Raw genomic sequence first — 26,053 nt, forward strand, 5'->3', positions numbered from 1 at the left:
TCTGTTATCCAATTCGCATCACTATACCCTTCAACTACATTCGGAAATCCCTTATAACACAATTAGTATTCCAAGGTTCCTCTAAGATATTTAAAGACTCTCTCTAAAACAACCCAATGATCTTTGCTAGGATTATGAGTATATCTACTAAGTCTCCCAACAGCATATGCTATATCAGGCCTAGTTTTATTTGCTATGTATAACAATGATCCAATCATTTGTGAATACTTCAGTTGAGATACTGGTCCACCATTATTTTTCTTCAAATGCACATTTAGATCATATGGTATTGATATAGATTTACAATCAAAATAATTAAATTTTTTTAACATCTTTTCTATTGTACTGGTTTGATTAAGAGTAATTCCATTAGGTGTTCTTTCCAACTTCATTCCTAAAATTACATAGGCTTCTCCTAAATCCTTCATGTCAAACTTTCTAGAAAGATAAGACTTAACATCATTTACTATCTCCAAATTTGTCCCAAATATTAATATATCATCAACATAAAGACATAATATCACATGTTCTCTATTACTCTCTTTGTAATACACACACTTATCATATTCATTAATCTTAAAGTCATATTCTAAGATCACTTTATCAAACTTCTCATGCCATTGCTTAGGAGCTTGTTTTAAACCATACAAGGATTTAACTAACTTACAGACCTTATGTTCTTGACCTTTAACTACAATACCTTCAGGTTGCTCCATATATATCTCTTCATTTATGTCTCCATTTAGAAAGGCAGTCTTAACATCCATTTGATGAATCACTAGATTATGCACTGATGCTAAAGCAACTAAAATTCTAATCATAGTTATCCTGGATACAGGTGAATATGTATCAAAGTAATCTATTCCTTCTTTTTGTGTAAAACCTTTAGCTACTAGTCTAGCTTTGTACTTGTCTATGGTTCCATCAGGTTTTAACTTCTTCTTGAACACCCATTTACACCCAATAGCTTTATTTCCAGGAGGTAAATTAGTTAACTCCCAAGTGTTATTTTGAATAATAGACTCTATCTCACTTTGTATAGCTTCCTTCCAAAATGGAGCATCTAAAGAAGACATAGCTTCCTTATAGGTAGTAGGATCTCCTTCTGTTAAAAAGGTATAAAATTCGTCTCCAAAATTTTTCTCTATTCTAGACCTTTTACTCCTTCTTAACTCTAATTGTGTTTCTGGTTCCTTAGATGCATTTGTACTAGTGGAAGGTTTATCATTAGTAGATGATTTATCTATTACTTGGTGTGAAATTTTATTTTTATAAGCAAATATATCTTCAAAATAGGTAGCATCTCTAGATTCTATAACTGTGTTATTTGAAATTTCACTAATCTCAGAGTTTATAACTAAGAATCTATTGGCACTACTATTTTGAGCATACCCTATAAAGACAGCATCTATAGTTTTAGGCCCTATCTTCTTTCGCTTAGGCTCAGGGATTGCTACTTTAGCTAAACACCCCCACACTTTCAAGATTTTAAGATTAGGTGTTCTTTTCTTCCAAATTTCGTAAGGGGTCTTATCATTATCTTTCACAGTTACTCTATTCAATATGAAACATGTAGTAAGAATTGCTTCTCCCCATAAATTCTCAGGTAGTCCAGAACTTATCAACATCGCATTAACCATATCCATTAAAGTTCTATTCTTTCTTTCAGCTACTCCATTAGATTGAGGAGAGTATGGCGGAGTTATTTCATGTACTATTCCATATTCCTCACAGAAGATGCTAAAATTAGTAAGGGTATACTCACCTTCTCTGTCGGATCTGAGTTTCTTAATCTTTCTTTCTAATTGATTCTCTACTTCGGTCTTATAAATCTTGAATTTATTAAACACCTCATCTTTAGTTTTTATTAAGTACACATAGCAAAATTTCGAACAATCGTCTATAAAAGTCACAAAATACTTATTTCCTGCTCTAGTAGGTGGTCTGTTCGAATCACATACATCACTATGTATGAGCTCTAAGAATTGAGTGTTTCTTTCTACAGACTTATAAGGCCTTTTAGGTTGTTTGGCTTGTACACACACTTCACATTTATGCTTAAAGTTTAGATTGGATTTAGGGACTAAATCTAGATCCATCATTCTTTTAATTTTCTTTAAGTGTACATGTCCCAATCGTTCATGCCATACATTAGAAGATTCAACATTGAAAACACTTGAAGAGATAACTTTAACTTCTGAAAGTACATTTAATTTAAACAACCCCTCACTAATAAATCCTTTCCCAACAAATACATTATTTTTTGAAATTACAACTTTATTGGATTCCATAACAACCTTGTATCCTTGTTGGACTAAGGATGACCCACTAACTAAATTTCTTCTGATTTCTGGAACATGTCGCACTCCTTTCAAAGTTAAGATCTTTCCAGATGTCATCTTCAAATCTATGTCTCCAACTCCAAGCACACGTGCAACAGAGTCATTACCTAATGTTACACTTCCTCCACTTGATTTCTGATAAGTTTTAAAATAACCATGATCAAAACAAATATGTACATTAGCTCCAGAATCTAACCACCAATCTTTATTTCCATAAGTAAAATTAATAGTAGAAGAACTAAAGTTATACCTAAAGGATGGCTCAGCTGAATTCTCTTGATCCATCAACATATAGACTTGAGCCTTTGGATCTCTTTGATAGTGATTTGACTTGGGCTTCGGCTTATACTCCTCATTCTTCTTGAAGAAGCAATCTTTCGCCATGTGATTAGTTCTCCCACAAACAAAGCATAGCCTTTTCTCACTTCCTTTGCCCTTGAATGTTTTATTATTATTATTATTACGGTATTGGAAGTTTTGGTTTTGGTTAGAACGATTGTGGAACCTATTATTTTTCTTGAAGTTCTTACCCCTATGTTGGAAATTATTTCTCTTGTAAAAATTCTTAGTATTATTTTCAACTAGGTTCACCTTAGGAGTCTTTTCATCCTCTTTCTTAGTATTGGCTCTATGTTTTTCCTCAACTCTAAGAGAGTTTATGACTTGGGTTAAGGTTAACTCTCCTTGTTTATGCCTAAGGGTCCTAGCAAAATCATTCCAAGATGATGGCAACTTATCTATAAGACATGAGACTTTAAAATCTTCACTAAATTTGGTTCCCTTTTTCTCAACTCCTCTCAGAAGTTCTTGATACTCATGAATTTGATCTCCCACTAGTTTATTGTCTACCATTTTATAATTATTAAAATTTGAGACAGTAAACCGATCAATGCCAGCATCTATCATCCCATATTCAGCCTCTAAAGCATCCCAAAGTTCTTTTGCACTTGAGGTAGTGGCATGATATACATCATAAAGATGGTCAGACAAAGCACTAAGTATTCTATTATAGCAGTGGTACTCTACTTGCTCATTAGTCATTTGTGAAGGTAACTCTTGATTAGACCGTGGTTCCTCTATTGCAGATACAAGTCCTAACACAGTCAACCAATATTTAAGTTGTCTTTGCCACCTACGAAAATTTTGTCCACTAAATTTTTCAGGCTTAATACTATTAGCTTCTTCCATATTTGCCATTCTAAATTTTAAACTCTAAGTTTTTAAAGTTTAAAAAGGGCAGTAGAGTATTCAACTATGAGGAAAAATAATAACAATAATGTCACTAATGAATAAATTTAAACAAGATGTTCCTAAGAGTATCTCTTAATAATATACTATGTAACAATAACTTTACTAATAATTGTAAAGGAAAACAACCCTAATGTCACCAATTAGATTTAATACTTATATCTTCACCAAAACTATTTTTTTTTTTTAAATCAGAACAGTAAACTTTTTTTTTTATATATATTAAATAGTAAACTTTTTTTTTTTAAAGCAGTAAACTATTTTCTTAATTAAAACAGTAAACTATTTTTTATATTAAAACAATAAACTGTTTTTTTTTAATTAAAACAGTAAACTGTTTTTTTAATTAAACAGTAAACTGTTTTTTGTTGAAACAGTAAACTGTTTTTTTGTTGAAACAGTAAACTGTTTTTTTTTTTAATAACAGTAAATTGTTTTCTTTGATTAAACAGTTTTTTTTTATTAAACAGTAAACTGTTTTTTTTATTAAACAGTAAACTGTTTTTTTTTATTAAAATAGTAAACTGTTTTTTTTTGATTAAACAGTAAACTGTTTTTTGTTAAAACAGTAAACTATTTTTTTTATTAAAACAGTAAACTGTTTTTTTTTAATTAAAACAGTAAACTGTTTTTTTTTTTAATTAAAACAGTAATCTGTTTTCTTGATCAAAACAGTAAACTTTTTTTTTATTAAAACAGTAAAACAGTAAACTGTTTTTTTTAATTAAAACAGTAATCTATTTTCTTGATCAAAACAGTAAACTTTTTTTTTATTAAAACAGTAAACTGTTTTTTTTAAATTAAACAGTAAACTGTTTTTTTTTAATTAAGCAGTAAACTGTTTTTTTATTAAACAGTTTAATATTAAAATTGAGAATCTAAAGCTAAACTATATATATATTATTATTTAAAGTGTATTCAGCAATGATTTCTATCAAAGATGAACAAAAACAGTGTTCAACTATGCATCTTGCAGAATATATAAACATATAAATGAAACAATATAACAACGGTTTTAGAATGTTGATCTATCAAGATGCTTTGTAAAATATTTAAATCACATAAAAAGAAAATCTAACAATTATAATAAAATAGTGGTAAGAAAATATCTGGCCTGTGAGGTGTGAGAGGCACGCCAAAAGACGCACTGTCCTAAAACCGTTGTTGCCTCCCCACGTGCAGGTATTGGCGGTCAGCGACGGCTCCAAGATACAACCCAAACGGCTCACAGCGGGCCTAATCTACAGTGCACGTCTGTAGTAGGCAGATTACCTAGTCTATATCGGTTGCCCAATAATATAGAAAATTGTAAAAGAGAGAATGGTGGTAGAGAGAAACAATGAGAGGAAGAAGAAGGGTTTTGAATTGTATATTTGTTAGATGCAGGGAATGGCTCTTTTATAGGCCTTGTGTAATCCAACCATAACGGTTGAATACTTATGGCCTCATTAAGGCCATAATGAAAGATAATGGGAAGTTTTTGAAACTTCCAAATGGAATTTGAAATACTTAAATGTTACAACAACTCTTTTAAAAATTTGGGGGTTACAAATCTTTTTTATTTACACCTCTTTAAAACTTTTCAAAATTCATTCAAATTCCAACACTTAGATACTTATACAGGATTAAGAAACTCAAATAATATCTTTCGACTAGTATTTTGAAGAGGTTGTTATAAAGAATGACTTGTGATTTTAGACCAAACCCAAAGAGGATTGGACACCCACCCACCCTGTGCTTAAACTGGGGGTTTATGTGGGCATGGGCCAACATAAGGCATCAATGGGCTCATGTCAAAGCCCATCTAAAGTTCGACCCATCAGACTGGAAATCTAGAGCAGGCAAGGAAAAGACGTAAAAGTACTGAGACGAGAGCCTGCGCACCAAGCCAACTCTCCGACACAAACCTCGCCGAGCAGCATCAAAAACCCGTCCTATTTCCCCTGCTCTCATGGCGGGACCCTCGGAGAAAGATCAAAACCCTACCGCCGAAGAAAAGAAAGAAGCTGAGGAATCCGAAGAGAACGGCAATAGAGGACGAGGAGGACGAGGAGAGAACGAGGACGAAAACGGAGGAGAGGAAGAAGAATATGAAGAGGAGGAGGAGGAAGGAGAGAGGAAGAGCGGGGGCGGGCCTCCGTCGGAGAGGGAGAAGGTGGAGCGCCTCTTGCGCCGCCTGTCGAGCGGGCCGGTGAGGCTCCGTGTCCACGACGTGGTGATCAGGGGGAACGCCAAGACCAAGGACTCCCTGATCGAGGCCGAGGTGCTCGACGCCTTCCGGTCGGCGTCCACGATGCAGGAGCTCTTCCAGGCCGCCGGCGCCGCAAACGAGCGGCTCCGCCGGATGGATGTCTTCGATTCGGTGAGCATCACGCTTGATGCTGGCCCCCCGGAGCTTCCTGGCACCGCTAATGTCATCATCGATGTAGCGGAGGCCAAGAATCCACTCACCGGCGATATTGGCATCCTCACGAAGCCCGAGGTAAGAATCGAGCTCGTTATTCTTTTTTTCCAATAAGTAGGAGATTTACTAGTTTCTTTGCGACTCTGCTGACTTTTTTCTTGCTTCATTGCGGGTTGGTTTGATAAATGAGGTTCCCTTTGCTAGAAGAAAGCATTGTGAAGTTATTTGATACGGGCAGTAGTTAGGATCGTCCTTTCGATCCACCTCGTTGGGTCTTTCTTTTTGGTTCTGGGAGGGTTCGACGATCTTCTTATCAGCACTATTGTGAACAGCGACCTCACTTTGTCCGGCCTGAAGGAGTACTGCTTTTTGTTGTTTAGAGTGATTCGATAGATGGACCCTCTCTCTAGCCCAGAAGGAATAGGTCTAGGACTTTCAGTGGCTTGTTTACTCCCCCAGTTGATTGACTAGGTTGGGTGGGTTTGTCGATATTTTTGCTTGTTTTTTATGGATAAACCCTATACTGCATTTGGATTTTCACAACATGTCATCTACTTTGAGTTGGTTCTCTAGGATCATGTGTGAGAACAAGCAAAAGAAGTTTTTTTGGTTTTGTGGCAGCATGGGCTAAGAAAGTATTGACTTTGCTTTCTTTTAGTGCTTTTGTCCGAAATGGATCAGTAATGGTGTTAAGTATGCAGACAAAAGAATGCCGGAAGATGCAACATCATTGGTATAGTTCTCGTGTGCGATCCCCATAGTCAGATATTCCTTGTCGATGTTATAGGTCAGTTTGTCCGAAATGGAAAATGTACTCAAAACATTTTTAAGTACTTCTGTCCATTCTTGGATTTTTATATCCTTTTTCTCACCCGTAATCTGTATATAAAATCGCACATTTTGATGTACTCATTCTGACCAATGATCATATTGTTGCATATTTAGTATGGATATGTATTTCATGCATTCTAGAGAGGACAATCACTCTTTGTAAATTTCAACAAGTTGGAAGGGAAAGGAAGCTAGGTCTGGAAGAGGGTGAAATCCTTTGTGACCATTGTCACTGCTTAGAATTTGAGAATTGAGACTTCAAGTTCGAGCCCACCTTCAATTGTGTGACCAGTCAACAAGCAGTTACTTGTATATTTTTCTCCACTGGTGCAAATAAATCAGCGAATTAAACTAAAAGACATAAAGATGGATCAATGATTTAAGAGTCCAATTGGAATATGTTTTGCACTTAAACAGGAGATGGACCAAAATGGACTTTAGGGTGGTCACAAAAAGTGTTGAATTGAAGTATCAGCTTGACCATTGAAACCATCTTCTGATCATGAGATTAAAGGAACATGATTTCTTGCTGACTATTTCCAGCATACAACCATTGAGCATTCTAAAGGTAGGTCTTGGTGTATTTGTTTTAATTTTAATTATACTGTTTGTTTTGATATTTGGGTTGATTCAACCATGCAACTTTTAGCGAACCATTTAACTTTTTTTCTATATTCAAATAAGGATGAAAATCTTCTTTCTTTTTCAATTTGCCCTTCATAGAAGATTAGTAAATGTACTTGTTCCTTTTTTTTCAAATTATCTTTCTCTCATGATACAAGCCCATCACTTGTTTATTAAATCTTGATTATTTAAACATTCATCATTAATTAAAACACCATGCTCAGAATATTGGATGGGATCAAAAATATCTATAGAATCATGTGCTACATTATTCACAAAAATGAAAAATAATGGTAAGTCATATTTATCACGACCATCTAATAGTTATTCTTTTCAATTAGATATGTTGCATGTGATGAAGTCAAAGTCATCATAGATCAGTCACATTCATACAATCCTGCCAAATGCTCATTTATTTCTGCATAAAATCCTTATTGTAAATCTGTAATTACACCGTCATATAATGGTCACGGACTGCCATAGGATATTCTGCTAATTTAATTTGTTTATGAATTAAAAGGATCATAAATCTATACTCATGCCACAATTGCGCTATCCATGTGTCTAAAACAAATTCTTTAAAGAGACATCACAAGAGTGCAACAATAAAAGTAGGACTGCAGGAGTGCATGTAGCAAGTTCCTTTCCTAAGACCATGATGCCCACCTGTATAAATACATTCTCTTCTTTTGTGTACAATCACTCTTTCATGCACATGGATGCACCCATAAACACTTTTTTTGTTGGTAGTTATAAATACATCTTAAAACTCATTATCTGAAATAGTAATTGTTAACTTATTTTTACTGCTTATCATTCTTAAATTTCTGTCATATTCTCTAATATCTGCACGATGGACCTTTTATGGAACTTTTAATATTCTCTGTCCTGTTTGACATGTTGACAGTTAGTGTCTCTCTCTCCGGGGTTTGAATTTACTCAATGAGAGCAGGAGATTTTTAGTGCTGAATTGTAGTATAGATTCACTTGATTCATGTTTGACGTTATTTAAATGGTTTTCCTTTTGCATGCTTCGTGATTGTTTTAGCATGCTTTTTGTAGGCTAGATCTTGGTCACTTGAAGGATCACTTAAGTTGAAAAATTTATCTGGCTACGGTGACATTTGGGATGCTTCTGGGGCTTATGGCTGGGACCAAGCATCAGAGATAAGTGCTGGATTGTCCTTGCCCAGATTCAAAGCAATATCAACTCCTCTTATGGCTCGAGTTTCATTACTTTCTCAAGATTGGTTGAAGTTTTCATCATATAAAGAACATCTTTTGGGCCTTTCTTTCGGTTTGCTTTCCACAACGCACCATAACTTGGCTTACAATCTTACGTGGCGTAACCTAACTGATCCAAGTCGCACGGCATCCAAGATAGTAAGGAGGTTGTTAGGACATAGTCTTCTCTCCTCGGTAAAATACACGTATAAGATTGATCGCAGAGATTCACATTTGAGACCAACTCGTGGATATGCTTTTCTTTCTACTACTCAAGTTGGTGGTCTTGGACCATATAGTAAAAGTTTACGATTTATTCGGCAGGTACAATGCTCTACCTTTTCCTCTTATTTTAATATAGAGTTCCCGGGATAAATTTGATAGCCACACATTCTCCATAATTCTAGCAGCACGATTTAAACTTTTAAATTAATTTATTTGTTACACCAAAGGTTTGCTAGTGTGTAATTGTGAGTCATAGACAGCAATTTTCTGAAGCTGATTTTGTTATAGCCTTTTATTTTGGATGTCTGTAACTGTGAATCATTCCGTAGTTAATGGGGTAACTTTCCTACTTTCAACTGCAGATACTGTGCATGTGCTTTGCATGGTGGGTTAGAACCCATTAATTTGTGAACAATTTTGGGCACTAGCTTTAGACTGCAGTCAAGGCTGAAATTCCTTTGCATTCTACTGTCTTACGGATGCCTTAGCATGATAGTGTTGAGTTTTGCAAAGCTCATATAGATATTCATGATAATGTACTTAATTTGCTGTTTCTTTTCTTGAAAATTACTGCTATATATGGCCATGCTATTTTAGTTCTGACCTAGATGATAGTGATTTTATAACTCAAAATTTCTGTGCCTCGTGCTTTTTTCTTATTCCCAAGGCTCTTGAGTGGCGTATTGTGATTTCTTTGTTCAGTCATTCATGAATTGTGGTTTAGGTTTCAACACTTTGCAGTTATTATGAGCAGAATATATTAACTGTACATTTTGAAGTTGGCAATCAATCATAATTTTTGAACAAACATCCAACTTTGTTTATTCATAAAGGTCTGTAGATGCCTTTACCTCAAAGTGCTCTAGCAATAATGTGTTATAAGGGAGCATCCGTCCACAAATCAACCTTCCAGAATGTGGCAGAGATCAAACTCTCAAGTTGTAGAGCTTAATAATAGGATTATTCTTTATAATGATTTCACATAAGAAAGGTTCACAGTTTTTATCTTAGACTCTTCGGAATAGTCTAAGTTAATAATAAAGGCAGCACTGGGATGGGTATGCCTCCAAGCAAAGGTCTCTCCAGGTCTCGTCCTTAAGCTTCATGTGGTTTCATAAGTTGTATTTTATCTCCTTGTATTTGACAAGTAATCTGTGTACTTATAAATACACAAACTGTGTCAAGGTATTCCTGGTCCTCATTCATTTCTATTAAAGAAACTGCTTGCTGCTTCACGTGGTTTCATAAGTTGTATTTTATCTCCTTGTATTTGACAAGTAATCTGTGTACTTTTAAATACGCAAACTGTGTCAAGGTATTCCTGGTCCTCATTCATTTCTATTAAATAAACTGCTTGCTAGTTTACAAGGACATATGAATTGTGCAAAGTGTAGTTGAGATGAGCATTACACCTTTCTCATAGCTACCTTCTTTGATACACTAGCATGTGAAACTAAATGGGTGCCCTCCTCAGATAATTTTTCCGGCAGTTAAGAATCTGTTTAACTGTTGGAACTGGGACTTGCCCTAAAAGTCACATCCTTTTGCTTAGCAACCAAAGGTTCTGGGTTTGATTTTTGGGTGATGCATCACCAAAACTCTAGACCTGGTATAGGTGCATTGATTTCCTCAAAAAAGAACTCAATAACTGTCATATGTATAGTATTATAATATCAAAATTGAGATTTTTCTGGCCTTGGGTATATTTTGGCCCCTCATTCTCCTCCTTCTCAAAATGTATTGATAATCTGCACTTCCACCAAGAGCTCTACCTTATTACCGTTAGTATTGTTAAAAGAATATGAAAGTTAAGTGATAAATCAAATGATGCATAGGTAAAATTAGAAGGAAACATATACATCAAAAAGAGTGTAAAACATGAAAAAATTCTAGTTATGGGGAAATGTAAAATTCCAAAGACAGCAAGTTTAATTCGACATTCTAGTTGACAAAAGTTCTCATGTTTTCGAGTGAACCTGCATTTTTACATCTCCATTTGAGGTAGACAAGGAAGAAAATTCATGACCAGAGAATGGCAGAATTTAAAGACATTATAATAAGATTAGTTCCTAACCTTGCTTAAGCTGGTAAAGACATTCCGGCATAGAAGAAATCAGTAGCAGCTTGGTAGCGGTAGTTCAAGTGAATATTCTGAGATGATGAAGTGGATGAGGCAATTTGAAAGACATGATTGTGGACAATGATGCAGAAACTTCATTTCACATAGAGAATGTGAGGTTGTTTCTGATCACAAAGTAAAGAAACAAGCAGAATGCCAATTAGTATCTGAAAATGTAAAACTTAGCTAATAAATGAACAAGTAGACAGTGCTATACCGGGTCAACCTGCCAAACCCATTCCCGGAAACTAAATACAGGTTAGGTCATATATAAACCAGGAAATGGTTGAAAACTGCTCAGACCATCAATCGGCCTGTTTGGCTGTTTAAAATAGCCAGGTGAAGTGACCAATAAACCATGTGTCCCCAAAAGAGAGAAAAAATGGCATCCCCGATCTCCAAACAGGAATACCCTATATCAAGTCCTAGCTACCTCGTTCTTGTTCCTCTATTGGTGGTTGCAACATGTCCTTGACGGTAGCCTGGGCATCGGACAAGGGATGATTGATTGTGGATCCTCAATATTGTAGAGGGAGAGGGAAAGGTTGACGATGCAAGAGGCGAGGGATGGCAATTAGGGCTTAGTTGAGGGAGGGACTGCTTTAGAGGATTGAGTTGGAGGTGGTGGAGGAATGGATGATAGTGATGGCGAAGTGATGGACAGTGTAGGGATTTCTTAAAGCGGATGTGTGCTGAAGTTGGCATGGGGGGAACATAGGGATGCCAATAGCAAAGGGAGGGACTGCATTACCATGCTTGAGTCAGCAGCAGGCGGCGGCTAAGGAAGGGCTCGGACGGCAGAGATGAAGGCAGACTGTGGGATGTGAGTCAATTATAGGTGAAGAGGGGTTGGAATTTCATTGCTTATATATTTGGCTGCTGATCGACCTGTGGCTAAACCGTGAACCCATGATCTGGCCGCCTGAGCAGTTTGGCGTGTGTCCTCGGGTTCAAACACTGTTGTTATATGCATTGTTTTGTGTTGGAGAAGAGGAGGGTTTAGAAAGTTTTGCTGAAATGAACCTCTCATTCTCATGGTATATGATGGGAGGAATTAGATATTCAGGTAAAAGAATGATATGCAAGGACCTGTTCTACAAAAACGAAGTTGCATTTGTTTAGTTTCAATGGAACAATAGTAATCTTGTGATGTTATTCTTTTTGAAACCTAATAGAGGGTTGTGTTAAAAGGAGTATTTTTCCCATTTCAGCCTTCTCTGGCTCCGTTCCCATCAATGGGTCCTTTTGGCTGTAGGTAATGAATCATCTAACTGTGGTTTAATTCCAGGTAGGCCCTAAGCTAGCTTATGAATCATTCTTAAAAGATTTGATTATTGAGGGACACCAAATGGAATGGAGTTGGGGTGGGGGGAGGGGGAGGGTATAGGGAGTGAAGAGGGTGGGACTAGTCTTAGACAGTGTTTCGTTCCTGTGGTGATTGGGTGGCTGGTGGCTTAAATCATTCCCTGTTTGGGTGGACTGTCTGTAGGTTCAAATTATACTATATTGTACATTTCCATGGCATATTACATTCTTCGAGTACATTATACTATATACGTCATAGCAGCTCTTCGTGATTTAGGCCTATAAAGTCATGTTATTGATCTCCATGAGGCAGAATTGTATCTCATCTCATTATTGTCTGCTCTCGTCATACCTTGTAACAGGAGTTTGATCTTCGAGGCGCTTTTCACTTGGGATTTTATAACTCTGCAGCTGCTCTCAATATTGGAGTTGCAGCAGGTGCCATTCTGCCATGGGGAAGGGGATTTATGGACTTGCCTTCACCATTGCCTGAGCGATTCTACATGGGTGGTCATTCTTCTCCCGTCTGCAACTTGAGCGGGCCCACTTCCTTGTTAGGGTTCAGAACAAGAGGATTAGGCCCGACTGACTCAAGAAGGTTCATCGCTAGCAAATCCGATAAAGATGATTCCCCGGCCTCTTCTGAAAGGGATGTCCTGGGAGGCGACCTTGCAGTTGCTGCCTTTGTCGATCTTTCATTTGACCTACCCTTTAAACTGTTCAGAGAATCTGGAATACATGGTCATGTATTTATCAATGCTGGGAATCTTGCTAAATTGACAGAGAACACGTTCAAGGATTTCTCATTTTGGAACTTTGGGGAGTCATTTAGAAGCTCTGCAGGATTTGGCATAATATTTCCCACAAAACTGTTCCGTATGGAGGTTTGTTCCAAAACATGTCAATCTGAATTTTAACTAACTAAAAAGATTGACTTTTGCGTTTCCTAACAAATATGGGTTTTACTTTCAGATAAACTACTGTTACATACTGAAACAGTTTGGGCATGACAATGGAAAGACCGGCCTACAGTTTAACTTCTCCTCCCCATGATAGAAGCTTTCCGACTGAAGAGATTCACTTTTCCAATGCCAGAAAACTTACTTTTTTATTGATAATTTTTGCACTTCATCTCGAGGAGAAAACAAATGAGTTGAAAGGAATTTTACCCACATATGGTCGTACAAGGTGGCCTTTGTCATCTTCTTCAGCCACTCTCAATGCTCGAGTTTTCTTTGCTTTTTTTATATTTTGTCCTCGTTGTTGAGGTATCAACTCTATGATCCAAAGGTATACCTTGTCCGATGGGTGATTGAAATACAATGTTTTCCCTCAGGTTGCTATTCCATTTTAACTTCTCAGTCCTCTAGTTTTTGCAGTTATTTTTTCTTGCTGCATTGAATTAAAAGAGTTCTTCAATTGCTATTCATTTGACTTCTGTCATTTTAGTTTGTTGAATTATGATTTCTTACTGCATCTTATTTTATAATCAACTCTTTGCCTCTTTAATTACTGCAGTTTTATTTTATTCTTGTCAGATAAAACTGTTTTGCATTAATACTAAGCATAAAGGCTTAAAATGAATATTTAATCGGACTGATGGGCAACATACACTTTCAGAAACGAACAGAAATAGCTTTTCCCCCTGAGGTGGATGGGAAACTTTGACCATAAGCTTTGGAAACTCGGGGTGCATGGAGACCCTTTCTCTTCATTTAGCCTAAGGTGAAGCATACCTGCCATGATCCATTGGTTTCATTGTCCATGATCAGGAGGCTGTTAAAACCTGCGGTTCTATCATGCGATCGGAGATGCTCGAGGGAGTCAAAAAAGATTAGTGCATGGTGCCGTGAATAATTGCTTACACAGATTTGGGCTCAGCATCTACAGAAGATATGGATGTATTTATTCTCGATTGGTTGAATAAATTAAGTGTACAGAGAGAGAGAGAGAGAGAGGATGATCGAGGATGTGTGATTTTTTTTTTTTTTATTTTTATTTTTTCTGGTGGTGCATTAGTGCTCCAAAGATGCAACATATATAAAAGGTTCAAAGTTCTGCATGAACCTATTTCAGTACCATCTATACCACAATCTAACATACAGAGTAATGATTGAAGCCATCCTGTATCCAAACAGTAGACATCTATACCACAATCTAACATACAGAGTAATGATTGAAGCCATCCTGTATCCAAACAGTAGATATTTGGATGGAGCAGCCATGTTGGCTACCAATCTGCTGCACCATTTTTATTTCTGGGAATAAAAGTGACAAAAACCTGGCAAGTTGGTAATCTTGTTATAGGTCAGGATCCAATGGTCTCTTCTCATACCTGACCAATTTGCCATACTTTTTGCTTAAACTGCTGTCTTCCATTACTCTCTTTCTTATTTGATCAACAAAGCTTTCTTAGCTTTCAAAATTACTGCTGTAGGAAGCTAGTTGACGTTATAGATGATAACATATAATAGAGCAGATCTCATCAGATCTCAGCTGTGTGATAGGAATTAGGATATGACATGTATCCTTAGAAACCTTCCATTTGCGATGAACATGGCATACCAACTCCAACGTGAAGTAGTATCTACAAGTCCTTATAATTTTGAGGGAATTCTTATTGACCGATCCCTCGGTAGATCGAACTCTAACAAGTAACAATAAGCCCTTCTTCACCGTTCTTTTTGACACTTGGTCTATATAACTAGATGTTTTTTTTTTAATTCCCGGTCCTCCTCAACCATACACGGTGTATGGTAGCAGTGAATTGGAGAGGGACCAAGTCCATGAAGTGATGCGTGTTAAGATGTCCTAATTTTAATAGGGGAAACTAATGTCTGGTCCATTTTTTGACCGTAATGTTTAATCCCTGGTGAACATAACTTTAACAACTGATCCATACCCATTTCCAATGCATAATAAATTTTCATGAAAAAACCATAATGCCCTTCACCTCCTTCATCTTCATTTTCCCTTTTTTTTTCCCTGTTTTGAATCATATTCCTTCCAAGCCATTCTGTAAGGTCCGCGTGTGCCCGTTCCGCTTCCGCATCATCGGCTCCGACCTCCAGGCTAAGTGCGACTCTGTCTTTGCCGCCGCCTCCCTTGCCCTCGACCTCCACCCGTGCTTTTTCTCCACCGTTGCCGCCCGCGAGAGAATCCGGAGGAGAAAGGATCTCGGCCGCGCTCCACCGGTCATGTCGCCGAGCCACCGCCGGCCTCGGCACTCTTCCGGCGCTGCCAGCCTTGCGGGAGGAGAAGGAGGGAGGAGAAGAAAGAAGAAGAGGCATCGGGAAGAAGAGAAGAAAAAAGAAAAGAAAAAAAAAAGAAAGAAAAAAAGAAAAGAAAAATAAATAAATAAATGTATATATATACACACATATATATATATATATATATATATATATATGAATGAACGAATAAATAAATAAATAAATAAGTGCTCTATGCATCACATTTCTTTCATTCTCTTCGTTTTCTTTCCTTTTTTTCCTCCTTTTTTTCTTTTTTTTCCTTTTCTTCTTTTTCTTTCTTTTTTCTTCTTTTTCTTTCCTTTTCTTCCTTTTTCTTTTATCTTCTTCTTTCTCTTTCCTTTTTTTTCTTTTTCTTTTCTTTTTTCTTTTCTTCTTTTTCTTTCCTCATTTGCCTTTTCTTTCCTTTTTTTCTTTTTCTTTCCTTTTTTTCTTTTTCTTTCCTTTTTTCTTCTTTTTCTTTCCCTCTCTTCTTTTTATTTCCTGCTTCTTTTTTTTTCCTTCTCTGCATATAGTTAAGTATTCTCTGTATCACACAGTTAAATGTATGCAGAGAAAATTTAATTGTATACAGATAACACTTAACTGCGTGCATCATACAGTTAAGTGTTTTTTTGTATACAATTAAGTCTTTTCTGTACATACTTAAATCTTTTATACACATGCATGACACAGTTAAGTATTTTCTGTACATAATTAAGTCTTCTCTATACACATTTAAATCTTCTTTGCACACAGTTAAGTATTCTCTGTACACAATTAAGTCGTCTCTGCACATATTTAAATCTTTTCTGTACATAGTTAATTGTGTGCATCACACAGTTAAGTGTTCTCTATACCCAATCAAGTTTTATCTACACACACTTAAATTTTCTTTTTCTTTCCTTTTCTTCTATTTTTTTTCTTTTTTTTTATTTTCTTTTTTTTCTTTTCTTCTTTTTTTCTTTTCTTTTTTTTTCTTCTTCTCTTCTTCCTTTCTACTTCTTTCTTCTTTCTTCTCCTCCTGCGAGCCAGCAGCGTCGGAAAGAGGCCGGACCGTGGCGGCTGCAGAAGGAGGCCGCGGGAGAGGGCCCGACCGTGGCAGCTTTATTTATTTATTTTTTATAATTATTTTATTTCATTAGAATATATTATTTATTTATTCATTCATTTATTTATATTTATTTATTTATGCATTTTTCTTTTCTTTCTTTTTTTCTTTCCTTTTCTTTTCTTTTTCCTTCTTCTTCTTTCTTTTCTTCTTCCCTTCTTCTTCTTTCTTCTTTCTTCTCCTCCTGCGAGCCGGCGGCGCCGGAAGGGAGCCGAGCCATGGCGGCCGTTGAGGGGGCCGCAGGAGGGGGCGGGGCCGCCGTCGGCGGCGGCCGCGGCTGGGCGGAGAACACTTCTCCTCTTGCGAGGCCGGCGGCTTCGGAAAGGGGCTGGGCCGCGGCGGACGCGGGAGGAGGGCGGGCTGCAGCCGGCGACAACCGCAGGAGGGGGCTCGTGAAGAGGCGGGGGCATTCCTGGCGGCGCGGCAGTGGATGGGGGCTCGGGAGGGGGCAAGCCGGGGCTGGCGGCGGTCGCGGGAGGGAGCTTAGGTAGGGGCGGAACGTGGGAGGGGGCTTGGGAGGGAGCGAGGCCGCGGTAGGGGGCTTGGGAGGGGGCGAGCCAGGGTCGGCGGCGGCCACAGGAGGGAGCTCGGGCGGGGACGGGCAGTGGTTGGCGGCGGCCGTACGTTTTTTTTCTTGTTCTTCTGGGAATGGAAGATCAAAAGGGGCAGGGGCATTTTCAGTATTTTTTGAAAAAAAAGAAAGAAGCTAAGGGACCGGAAATTAAAGTTAGTGGAGATACTGAACGAAAAGTTTTAAGACCAAGGATTTTTTTGTTATAGCACCGTCTTTTGAAGGGTGGGAATTAATTACCCCATTTTAATAAGGCTTGCAGTAGTTTCTACTGTCAACTTATGTGGAAAGAAAAGTATTAAATTATTTTAATTAGGGTCCTTACATGGTTCATAGAGTGGGCCAAGTGAGAAGTCGCCATGGACCCGTGACACATGAAGGCATAGTGGCGTGGATCGTATATGGCCGTCGACATGCATTGCATGGATAAATGATGATGAGGCCCATGACATGTGGACAGACATCCTTTCTCATTCACAGGATTCGAGTGTAGCCATGAAAGATACGTTACCGCATGAACATTGGTGGGTTGACTTCCCACTTCCCAGGCCGAGTGTGCGAGTGAAATTTTTCGCAAGAAACTCGATCGGTATTAAAAATCCTCACGGGATCTCCTGACTTACCACCAGAGCATTTTAAATCCACCCCCCTCACCTTGGAATATTTTCTTCTTCCACCCTTGGCACTTTTACGTATGTAATACTGCTGGCTTACAGGATCTGCCTTTTGGATTTCCTTACCTGAAACTATGGAGATGTACTTGTATCGTGATCATACTCTCTCTCTCTCTCTCAAGGGGGAGACCTGAAACTATGGAGATGTATTTTTATCATGATCATACTCTCTCTCTCTCTCTCTCTCTCTCTCTCTCTCTCTCTCTCTCAATAGATCTCTTCTAAAACTATTAGGGGGAGACGCACTTTTATTGTGATCATACTTTCTTTCTCTCTCTCTCTCTCTCTCTCTTAATAGATCCTATCATGTCTCCTAAAACTATTAGGGGTTATTAAGGCAACCAGGATCCTCAAAGCCATAGCTTGTGCATTATGTATGATATGGTATGTGTTTATGCTTATAGATCATCTTATAATTCGATGGCCATCCATCTTATGATGGCGATCGTTAAAGACTCCATAGCGCTCTACGATGCAGCCCATGCATGCACCGTAGAGGTTCTATGCTCTTGATGATGTACTTCCATTATCTACACTTATGCCAAAAGAAGTGAGATCAAGAGGACTCGCAAGGATGTGACAGATTTTTGTGGTGTGAACTGAGTAGTTCTACATATAACCATCCACTCCCAAGAGACAATTTAGGTGCTTCAGAATGCATTGGTACTTATGGATGGTTCGGGTAACATATATGCAAAAGAAACAAATTGGAGGGACTAGCCTCCATTATTAAGAGTCAGTTAAAGAGTTCATATATATGTTGATTTTAGTTTGATGGCAGTTTACTAAAGTACTAAAATGTTCATGCTGAAGTACAGGCTGGTTGTCTATCATGCATGTACATGCATGACACATGCCCAATAATCGCATCTCCTTGAGGGGAACGTGTGCGGTTTTTGCTCAAACAGTGCAAACATATCAAAACATCATCAAACATGAAGGAGAGGGGGAAAGACAAATTGTATAAACACAAGGATGACGACAACAAAATATGGAACCCGGAGCTCTTGTATACGCATAACATCCCATTCTTTTCCTTAAAAAAATGAGGAAACCAAAAACAACAAATAGATAACATCAATGATCCGATAGATCATTCAAAAAATATATTTAAGTATTGTAAACCTAAGAATTCATGTACTATGTGTAAAACATATATAATGGCTCAATTATTTCAGAATAATTAAGAGCTGGCATCTTCGATGGATGACTTTGTTTGAATTATAGAACTTTTCAGACAATTTAGAGAACATTGCAATTATAGCGCTCACACATACTCATGACTCTAGGGGGATGCACATGCATGAGTTTTCCCTTCAGACTCAACTGAGTGGAAATGAAACAAATACTCCCACCACCTCGCACCAACCAAGATTAAAGACGTCAAGAACTGAAGCCATGGCCTAATGCTGACAATTTGACCCGATATATATATATATATATATATATATATATATATATATATATATATATATATATATATATATATATATATATCCTATGGAATATGTGCCTTTCTATGGAAACCAACCCCCTCACAGCATCCGCCCCCATATGTCATGCATAAAGGGTTTCTTTCAATCACGCTTAGCTGCTATGTTTGACAGTTCAAAAGAAAGGTTATTGATTAGACAACTAGAAGTTTGTCATGCCCACCTTAGACATTAGTTCGTCTCATTTTGCTGGAATTGAGACTTCTTGTTTGGATTCACTTGGATGGAGGCATAGAAACAAACATCAGTGACGACTCCCTAAACAACCAATGCATTGAAGCACTAATACCTAGTGGAAAAGATGACTCCGAGACAATTGGCTAAGGTTCAAGGAAGTGAAGCCATGATGGGGAGTTGCCACATGGAATACTTTGGTAGCAGCTGCTGGTATCCCATGTCAGTTGCTTGGCTTTGTGCGATAGGGGTGGGTGAGGGCCCACTTGTAATATAAGTTGGAAAGTTTGCTATATGGATTAGTATAAACTATGCATAATTGGATATCAAGTTATCAACTTTTAGCTTCTTTGCAGGTTGGCTCTGAACACTAGTACGTCTTTCCGCAGGTAGGGACAAAGTTTATCACCATCACCAAGAGTGCATTGAAGAAAATAAAGGATCCCACCTATCCAATTATATAGGTACTTACTGACGCATATAGAGACAACATATTAACATTAACATAATACTAAGATATAAGTAATTGATTACAAGATATTATGGTATTTTTACGGAAAGAGCGTGTATTGTTTGGAGTACTGTTTTTTTTTTTTTCAAAGACAAGGTGGAGGCTCCAACACAATTTGAATAAAGAGAGCAATGTTGGAGAACATTTGTTGCTAAAAAAAAGAAGAAGAACATTAGTTGGTAGAGTGGATACTATATTTTGATACTTGTTCGTTAATTCAATGGACCAGCCATTCTAGCAATGAGAGAGAGGGGTTTTATTTAAGGATCAACTGGCAGGGGCTTCATATTCTATGACTTTTCAAGTTTCAATAACTCAAAATTGCACTTCATGTCTTTCCGGTGTAATCATGCACTTCCTCTCCTCTCTCTCCCTCTCTCTCTCTCTCTCTCTCGTAGATCTTTATTATTTGTCTTTACTTAAAACTATGATGGCACGAAGAGGCACATTGTTTGAATGTTATCACCTAGCTCTTCGCACATAGACCACATTCTAGAGGAATTACAACTCTCAAATTAAACAGAAATCTTGGTTTTATAAATTCATTTTTATGCCTTATCAAATATTAATTTTTGTAAAAAATGATAAAAAACAATTAGAATTCACTTCATAGAGGGGGTGAAGAAGAAGTAGTTCTTTCATATTTCTATGAAATTATAAAGAAATGATTGGTGCATGGTGACCATGCCCCTACCATCGCACGGGTGTGCAAGAGGGAGAGAAGCAACTAAATAAATGCCTCTTTGAAGCTTATTGGCCTAATTTAATTATTCAAAATAAAAAATCATAAAATGCATTGAGTTTTTTTAAAAAAAATAAAAATAAAGGGGAGTATCAATAGTTAGAATTGTTTGGATCAGATATGAGAAGCACCTCTCAATAAATTTCAAATATTGAATCTCCATCTAGATGGAAAGAGTAATTAGCCACTGAGCTATTACCGAGTTTGTGATGAGTAAGCTTGGCTTGTTGAGCCAAAAATATTTGAATGAGGTCTTGTACAAAGCAAGCCAATTGGGTTAGCTACCGAACTACACCAGCTTATTAATGACACTCAGCTGGTTTGGATGCATTAAGGGAATATTATGGCCTGAACAAGTCATCTACTAGTCCAATAAGAGTGGCTTTTCTGCTATCTAGAGTGGTGCACGTCCCGGTTCAGCTGGACCAATCCATATGACCCAATACATGAACCGGTTCTCTGAGTCTATGCAGTGAGTATTGACTCTTGCTGGGATCTGAGACTTCCAAATTAAATCTTCTAACCTTAGCGAGAGACAACTATGAATGATTAGCTCTAGGTTAGGTTTGAAGGACAACAAAACCATGCAAGTCAAGAGGTTGGAAAAGTTGCCCATTTTCAGTCATTCTTATGCCATACCCAGAAAGAACATATATGCACGACTGACCTAAAACCGGCATGGATGTTGGAATTGGACTGGGTTCAAAAATTCACAAGTGGTTTGGAAAGAAGAGAGGAGGGTGACTAGGATCTACTCTGGATTTGGGGTTTGCTGCCCAATTTTAGGTATTGTGATCGAATTACGCTTCGTTTCTTCTTAAAAAGATATTATTATGGAGCTCGTGTTATATGCACAGAAACAATTCAATCTCTTGCTGTTGTATGGTTTAAGAATATTGGTGTGATTTGAATTTGCTTGTTTTGCTACCACACACGGAGTTGATCGATTATTAAATTGCTAATTCAGTATTTGTGTGTTCAATTAATTTTTCATGTGCACTTAATTAATGTTCGCTTGACTAAAACATGATGTGCTAAGAATTATGAGTTCATTTTTCCAGTCAAGGCTGCAGCACATACATAATAGTGACCATATCTTGTCTTGCTTGGTTGTTCCAGTGCTAGTTGGTCTGGGATCGTTTTGTCCCTCTTTTCCAAGGTCAAGTCATACAGTGATTTATTCTACATTTGACCCTTTACAAAATTAAGTTTAGACTTGGACTCCTTCTACCCCATAGGCGCTAGTTTGGGTCGAGCTGGTTTTAATTAAGCTGAAGTTGGCATAGGTCTGGGACAACCAGGATGTGATCCGACCCATCTGATTCTAGTTTTCATTCAACAAAACATCGTACTATTTATGCAATTGGAAGTGAAATATAAAGTTCCAATTACAAACAGGGTCTTTGAGAAATTACAAGGTGTTTCTCAAATGATGCAGGTAGCTGTTGTTATCCGGTATTAATGAAAAAAGGAATGATTTAAGAAATGGTTTATCCCACTCCTAAAGTTTGTACTTTAAAAAAAAAAAATCTAAATCTAAATCTAACTTTGGAGAAGGGGTTATCTGCCAAAGAAAAACGGGCCTTGCATTATTTTCGGTGGCAAGCAGGAACAATTCCGTGATTCTCGACGTGAAGTGAGGCTGGGTAGCGACATTTATCTGGGATTGGGTCGGCATCACCGACAGCTAGCATCGAAAACAAGTCAGTAATACCGTGAACTAACTATCCCATCCTTAGCTTCCCACCGCTTAACTGGAAACCACTCTGAGGCTCCCGTTCCTTCACACGCTTCTTCTCAGGCCGACTTGGCAACTTTGAATTCAACCATTCCGGTGAATTAAACCAATCTCGTCGTGCCAAGCGACAGAGGAGCCCTTCATGCGAACTAAAGGAAGGCGCCCCCTAACATTACCAGCTTTTGTCTGCTTTCTTTGCTCCATTATGCCCTTCCCATCCCTCTCCTTCTTGCATGCTCCCCTTCCTGCCACCATCCAAAGCCATCCATGCATGCATGCATCTATCTGCATATAGGATAACCCTACTTCACCACATGCCCATGCATGCGTATGCTTGACCCTCATCACTCCGAGAGAGAGAGAGAGAGAGAGAGAGAGAGAGTTGTCTTTTAGTGTTAGGGTTTTTTTGTGGCTCGTGTCTTGTTTCTTTTTCGCCACCTACGTCAGAGAGGATGACATGATGGTGGGTTGATAAACTCGACCCATCTGGCTTGCTTGATAGGGTAGCGGGGTCGAAGCGGTGGGAGAAACTCAAGGTTAATTAATTCTTGAGGAGATGAAGACAACTGAAGAAGAAGGTTAGAGTGTAGTGCTTCGGTTATTTTCTTTGCCTATAAGTTCTAAGGGGGCGGAAGGTGGTGCGGTGGTGGTGGAGATGAGAAGCACGAGTTCTGAGAGATCAAGGAGAAGCCCTTCCAAGGTTGAGGAGGATGAGGAGGATGGCGAGGATAACTTGAGAAATGGAGGGAGCTCGAGCAGTAGCACCGTGGAGGAGAGCGAGCGGAAGGCGAGCTTGGGGACTGTGAGGCAGTATGTCAGATCCAAGAACCCAAGGCTTCGGTGGACGCCGGAACTCCACCTTTGCTTTGTTCATGCCGTCGAGAGGCTCGGTGGCCAAGATCGTGAGAGGATCGAACCTCTTTCAATATATCAGTAGTATCAGGATAACGATTAGTTTTTCTTGCTCACTCCATCCTTTAACTTAATTTTTCTCTTTTATTTGTTTGCCCCCTTCGAGGTGCAGGAGCGACGCCGAAGATGGTCCTTGAATTGATGAATGTTAAGGGCCTTAGCATAGCTCATGTCAAGAGTCATCTACAAGTAATTCTTTCAGCCCTTTTCACAAGAGAACCATCAAAGCTCATTTTGGCGCCATTCCTTTTTCCTGTAAACTGAACTTTTTTTTGTTGTTGTTGTTGTTCCTTGGGGTCTGGTTGGCATCAGATGTATAGGAGCAAGAAGATCGATGAGTCAGGTCAAGGTTTGCTAATTTCTCAAAGACCGCTCCTTCAAGAGAATCCAAATAAATTATGTTATTTGATTTATTGAACTAACCAGTTCTCCTGTTTCTGGATCTTTGCCCCTAATTGCAGTTATAGCTGATCCTAAGAGTGTGATGAAAGGAACGAGGCAGCATACATACAATCTTAGCCATCTTCCCATGCTACATGGTTTTCATCAAAGTCTCATTCCTAACTCAAGGTACATGAAGTTATTCAAATACATGCATGCACCTTATTAGTAACGATTCATTTTCAATTTATCTAAACACCCCATGGCAACCTCTTGCGACCTCTCATCAGATCCGATGGCTCTTCATGGGCTGGCCATCAAAATTGGGTGCACAATCAAGTCCTAAGCAGGGCCATGAATTCTACCCTGGGATCAAGATCTTATGGTTCCATAACCGAGATGATCTTCACAGGAAGCGACAGCCTAAAGAGCAATGATCAGGATCTCCGCATAAACGCTTCATCTTTGAATCGTCGAGCTAGCGGCGAGCTTCGCGAAGCAAGTGGGGAGTCCCAGTTGCTTCATAATTGCAGAGTGGGAACTACGCGATATCGACCAGAAGAAAGGGAAGCCTACTCCATAACCCAGCCGCAAGAAAGAGGATTGGCGACTAGTCCGGAAGGGGAGAGCTCGGCGAGATGGAAGGCTGATGATGAGGGGCCTGATCTGAATCTCTCGCTCAACATAGGACCAAGGCAGGAGAAGAAGCAAAGGAGGTGGGAAGAAGAACTGGATAGCTTATCTCTCTCCTTGTTTGGTCCTTCAAGGATGGAAAGATGTTCTAGAGATGTCGAGAAGGCCTCAAATCATACGATGTGGGAGGAAGAAGTTGGTATTGAGGAGCAACGCAAGAGTGACGAGTACTCTGGATCTGACTATATAAGTGCAATGTGGTGAGATGTTGTGGTACTTGTACAAAGAGGAAGGTCATGGCCAACACTTAACTCCTAATTTCCTTCCTTCACTTACTATTTTCTACTCATTAAGGAGGCATTAGGGCCCTAACAGGACCTGGTATGTGCCTTTCTTGTATCCCTTTGTAATTTGCAGCCCAGGATTAATAATGTTTAGGAGAAAAAATGGCTGCATGCACATGCCGTTTGACTGCAAGTCTGCAACTTGGTTGTGACCATTAATTTTCTTGTGTGATTGAGTGATGTATTATGAATGTTGAAAAGGTTAGGCATCATTGACTGTATCATTGCTAGCTTTTTTGTTTCCTGGGCTTGCGTGTCTTCCTTCTAAGCTTTAAGCCTTGATTAGATTGCCAGCTTTCAGAGTTTTGATTAAACATTTTCTCATAGGGGTGAGGGACCGACGTCCCATGAATTGTCCTCCTCTATCCTACTTTTGCCGCAATGACATATCAAATCAATTGGAGTCAAGCAGGTGGACTAGCATTCCCGCGAGGACACTTTTTCCACCATTCTTGTAGGAGGTAGTTATTTTCTGGTGGGCCTACGAAAGTTACATGCACCTCAGTTTGAACTATGTAACAACTCACATCCAGAAAAGAATTGGTCATAAGATATTATTGGGATTTCATCCTGTAAATAGCCAATGTGGAGACTAATTAAACACATGCCTATACAAATCTCTCATGCCATGTGTTGCTGGAAATTGGACCCGGGGGCGACCGTCGGCTGGAAGGGGGAGGCTCCGCTGCCCGAGTGGCGGACGGCGGCTTGTCGGCGAGCTGCGTCTTCCCAGAGGCCTGCAAGAAGCCGGTGGCCGGGCAGTCCGGCACCGGCCCTCCGATGCTTAAGTCAGCAAGAAGTCTATACGAGGAAGGAGGGGGGAGCGAGAGAGAGATTAGAGCCAGAGGGAGAGAGCCTTTCTTTTTCTGTGAGAGCAGGTCGTACGTTTGCTCAATTGGCCATTAATGCTCGATCATGTAAGTCAATGCTATCATTGTACGAAATCAGGCCGGAGCCTTAAGCCATCGAAGAGTCATGCCATCATTTGAAGGCATGCGTATCTGCCGTAAGAGGCTCGGTGTCCGTAGGTGATGGAGGCCATACACTTTAATTGTTGAGTGAATCAGGTGTCTGCGCAGCCCATACGCATTAATTGATGGCAAACGCAAGACGTAACCCTTTGATCGTCTGGAGAGGAGATAACTTCAAGCTAAAGGGGGTCTGCTCGGTCAGCCCCCGCTCGGGGGTCTGCTCGGTCGGCCCCCGCTCGGGGGGTC

General features: G+C 38.8%; 3 protein-coding genes across 5 annotated transcripts; 2 read left to right on the forward strand and 1 right to left on the reverse strand.

Moving 5' to 3' along the window:
* Positions 1-1,306: 1,306 nt before the first annotated feature.
* Positions 1,307-3,741, reverse strand: LOC148700137 (uncharacterized). Its single transcript, XM_088710986.2, has 2 exons — positions 2,593-3,741; positions 1,307-2,477 (listed from the first exon to the last, which is right to left on the reverse strand). Exons 1-2 carry the CDS (start codon positions 3,537-3,539, stop codon positions 2,456-2,458), a joined length of 969 nt encoding a protein of 322 aa, XP_088567112.1. The 5' UTR covers positions 3,540-3,741; the 3' UTR covers positions 1,307-2,455.
* A 1,714-nt stretch (positions 3,742-5,455) lies between these two features.
* On the forward strand, positions 5,456-14,403 carry LOC103722779 (uncharacterized). Of its 2 annotated transcripts, XR_003382795.3 has the most exons (5): positions 5,456-6,072; positions 8,512-8,997; positions 12,685-13,206; positions 13,295-13,658; positions 13,943-14,403. XR_003382795.3 is itself a non-coding variant. In XM_008813460.5 (4 exons), the coding sequence occupies exons 1-4, from the start codon at positions 5,542-5,544 to the stop codon at positions 13,373-13,375; spliced, it is 1,620 nt and encodes a 539-aa protein (XP_008811682.2). In that variant the 5' UTR covers positions 5,456-5,541; the 3' UTR covers positions 13,376-13,670. The 2 variants fall into 2 exon arrangements, 1 of the variants encoding a protein (XP_008811682.2); XM_008813460.5 differs by lacking the exon at positions 13,943-14,403 and having other exon boundaries at positions 13,295-13,670.
* Positions 14,404-22,782: 8,379 nt separating this feature from the next.
* Positions 22,783-25,107, forward strand: LOC113460966 (uncharacterized). Of its 2 annotated transcripts, none has more exons than XM_026799840.3 (5): positions 22,783-23,468; positions 23,591-23,667; positions 23,791-23,821; positions 23,940-24,048; positions 24,150-25,107. In XM_026799840.3, the coding sequence occupies exons 1-5, from the start codon at positions 23,222-23,224 to the stop codon at positions 24,754-24,756; spliced, it is 1,071 nt and encodes a 356-aa protein (XP_026655641.2). In that variant the 5' UTR covers positions 22,783-23,221; the 3' UTR covers positions 24,757-25,107. The 2 variants fall into 2 exon arrangements, with proteins under 2 accessions (XP_026655641.2, XP_026655640.2); XM_026799839.3 differs by having other exon boundaries at positions 22,785-23,468; positions 23,791-23,827; positions 24,150-25,105.
* Positions 25,108-26,053: the final 946 nt, after the last annotated feature.

This window comes from Phoenix dactylifera, chromosome 14 (assembly GCF_051530095.1).
Source record: "Phoenix dactylifera cultivar Ajwa chromosome 14, Ajwa_hap1_PhDact_Kaust_v1.1, whole genome shotgun sequence".
NCBI lineage: Eukaryota > Viridiplantae > Streptophyta > Magnoliopsida > Arecales > Arecaceae > Phoenix > Phoenix dactylifera.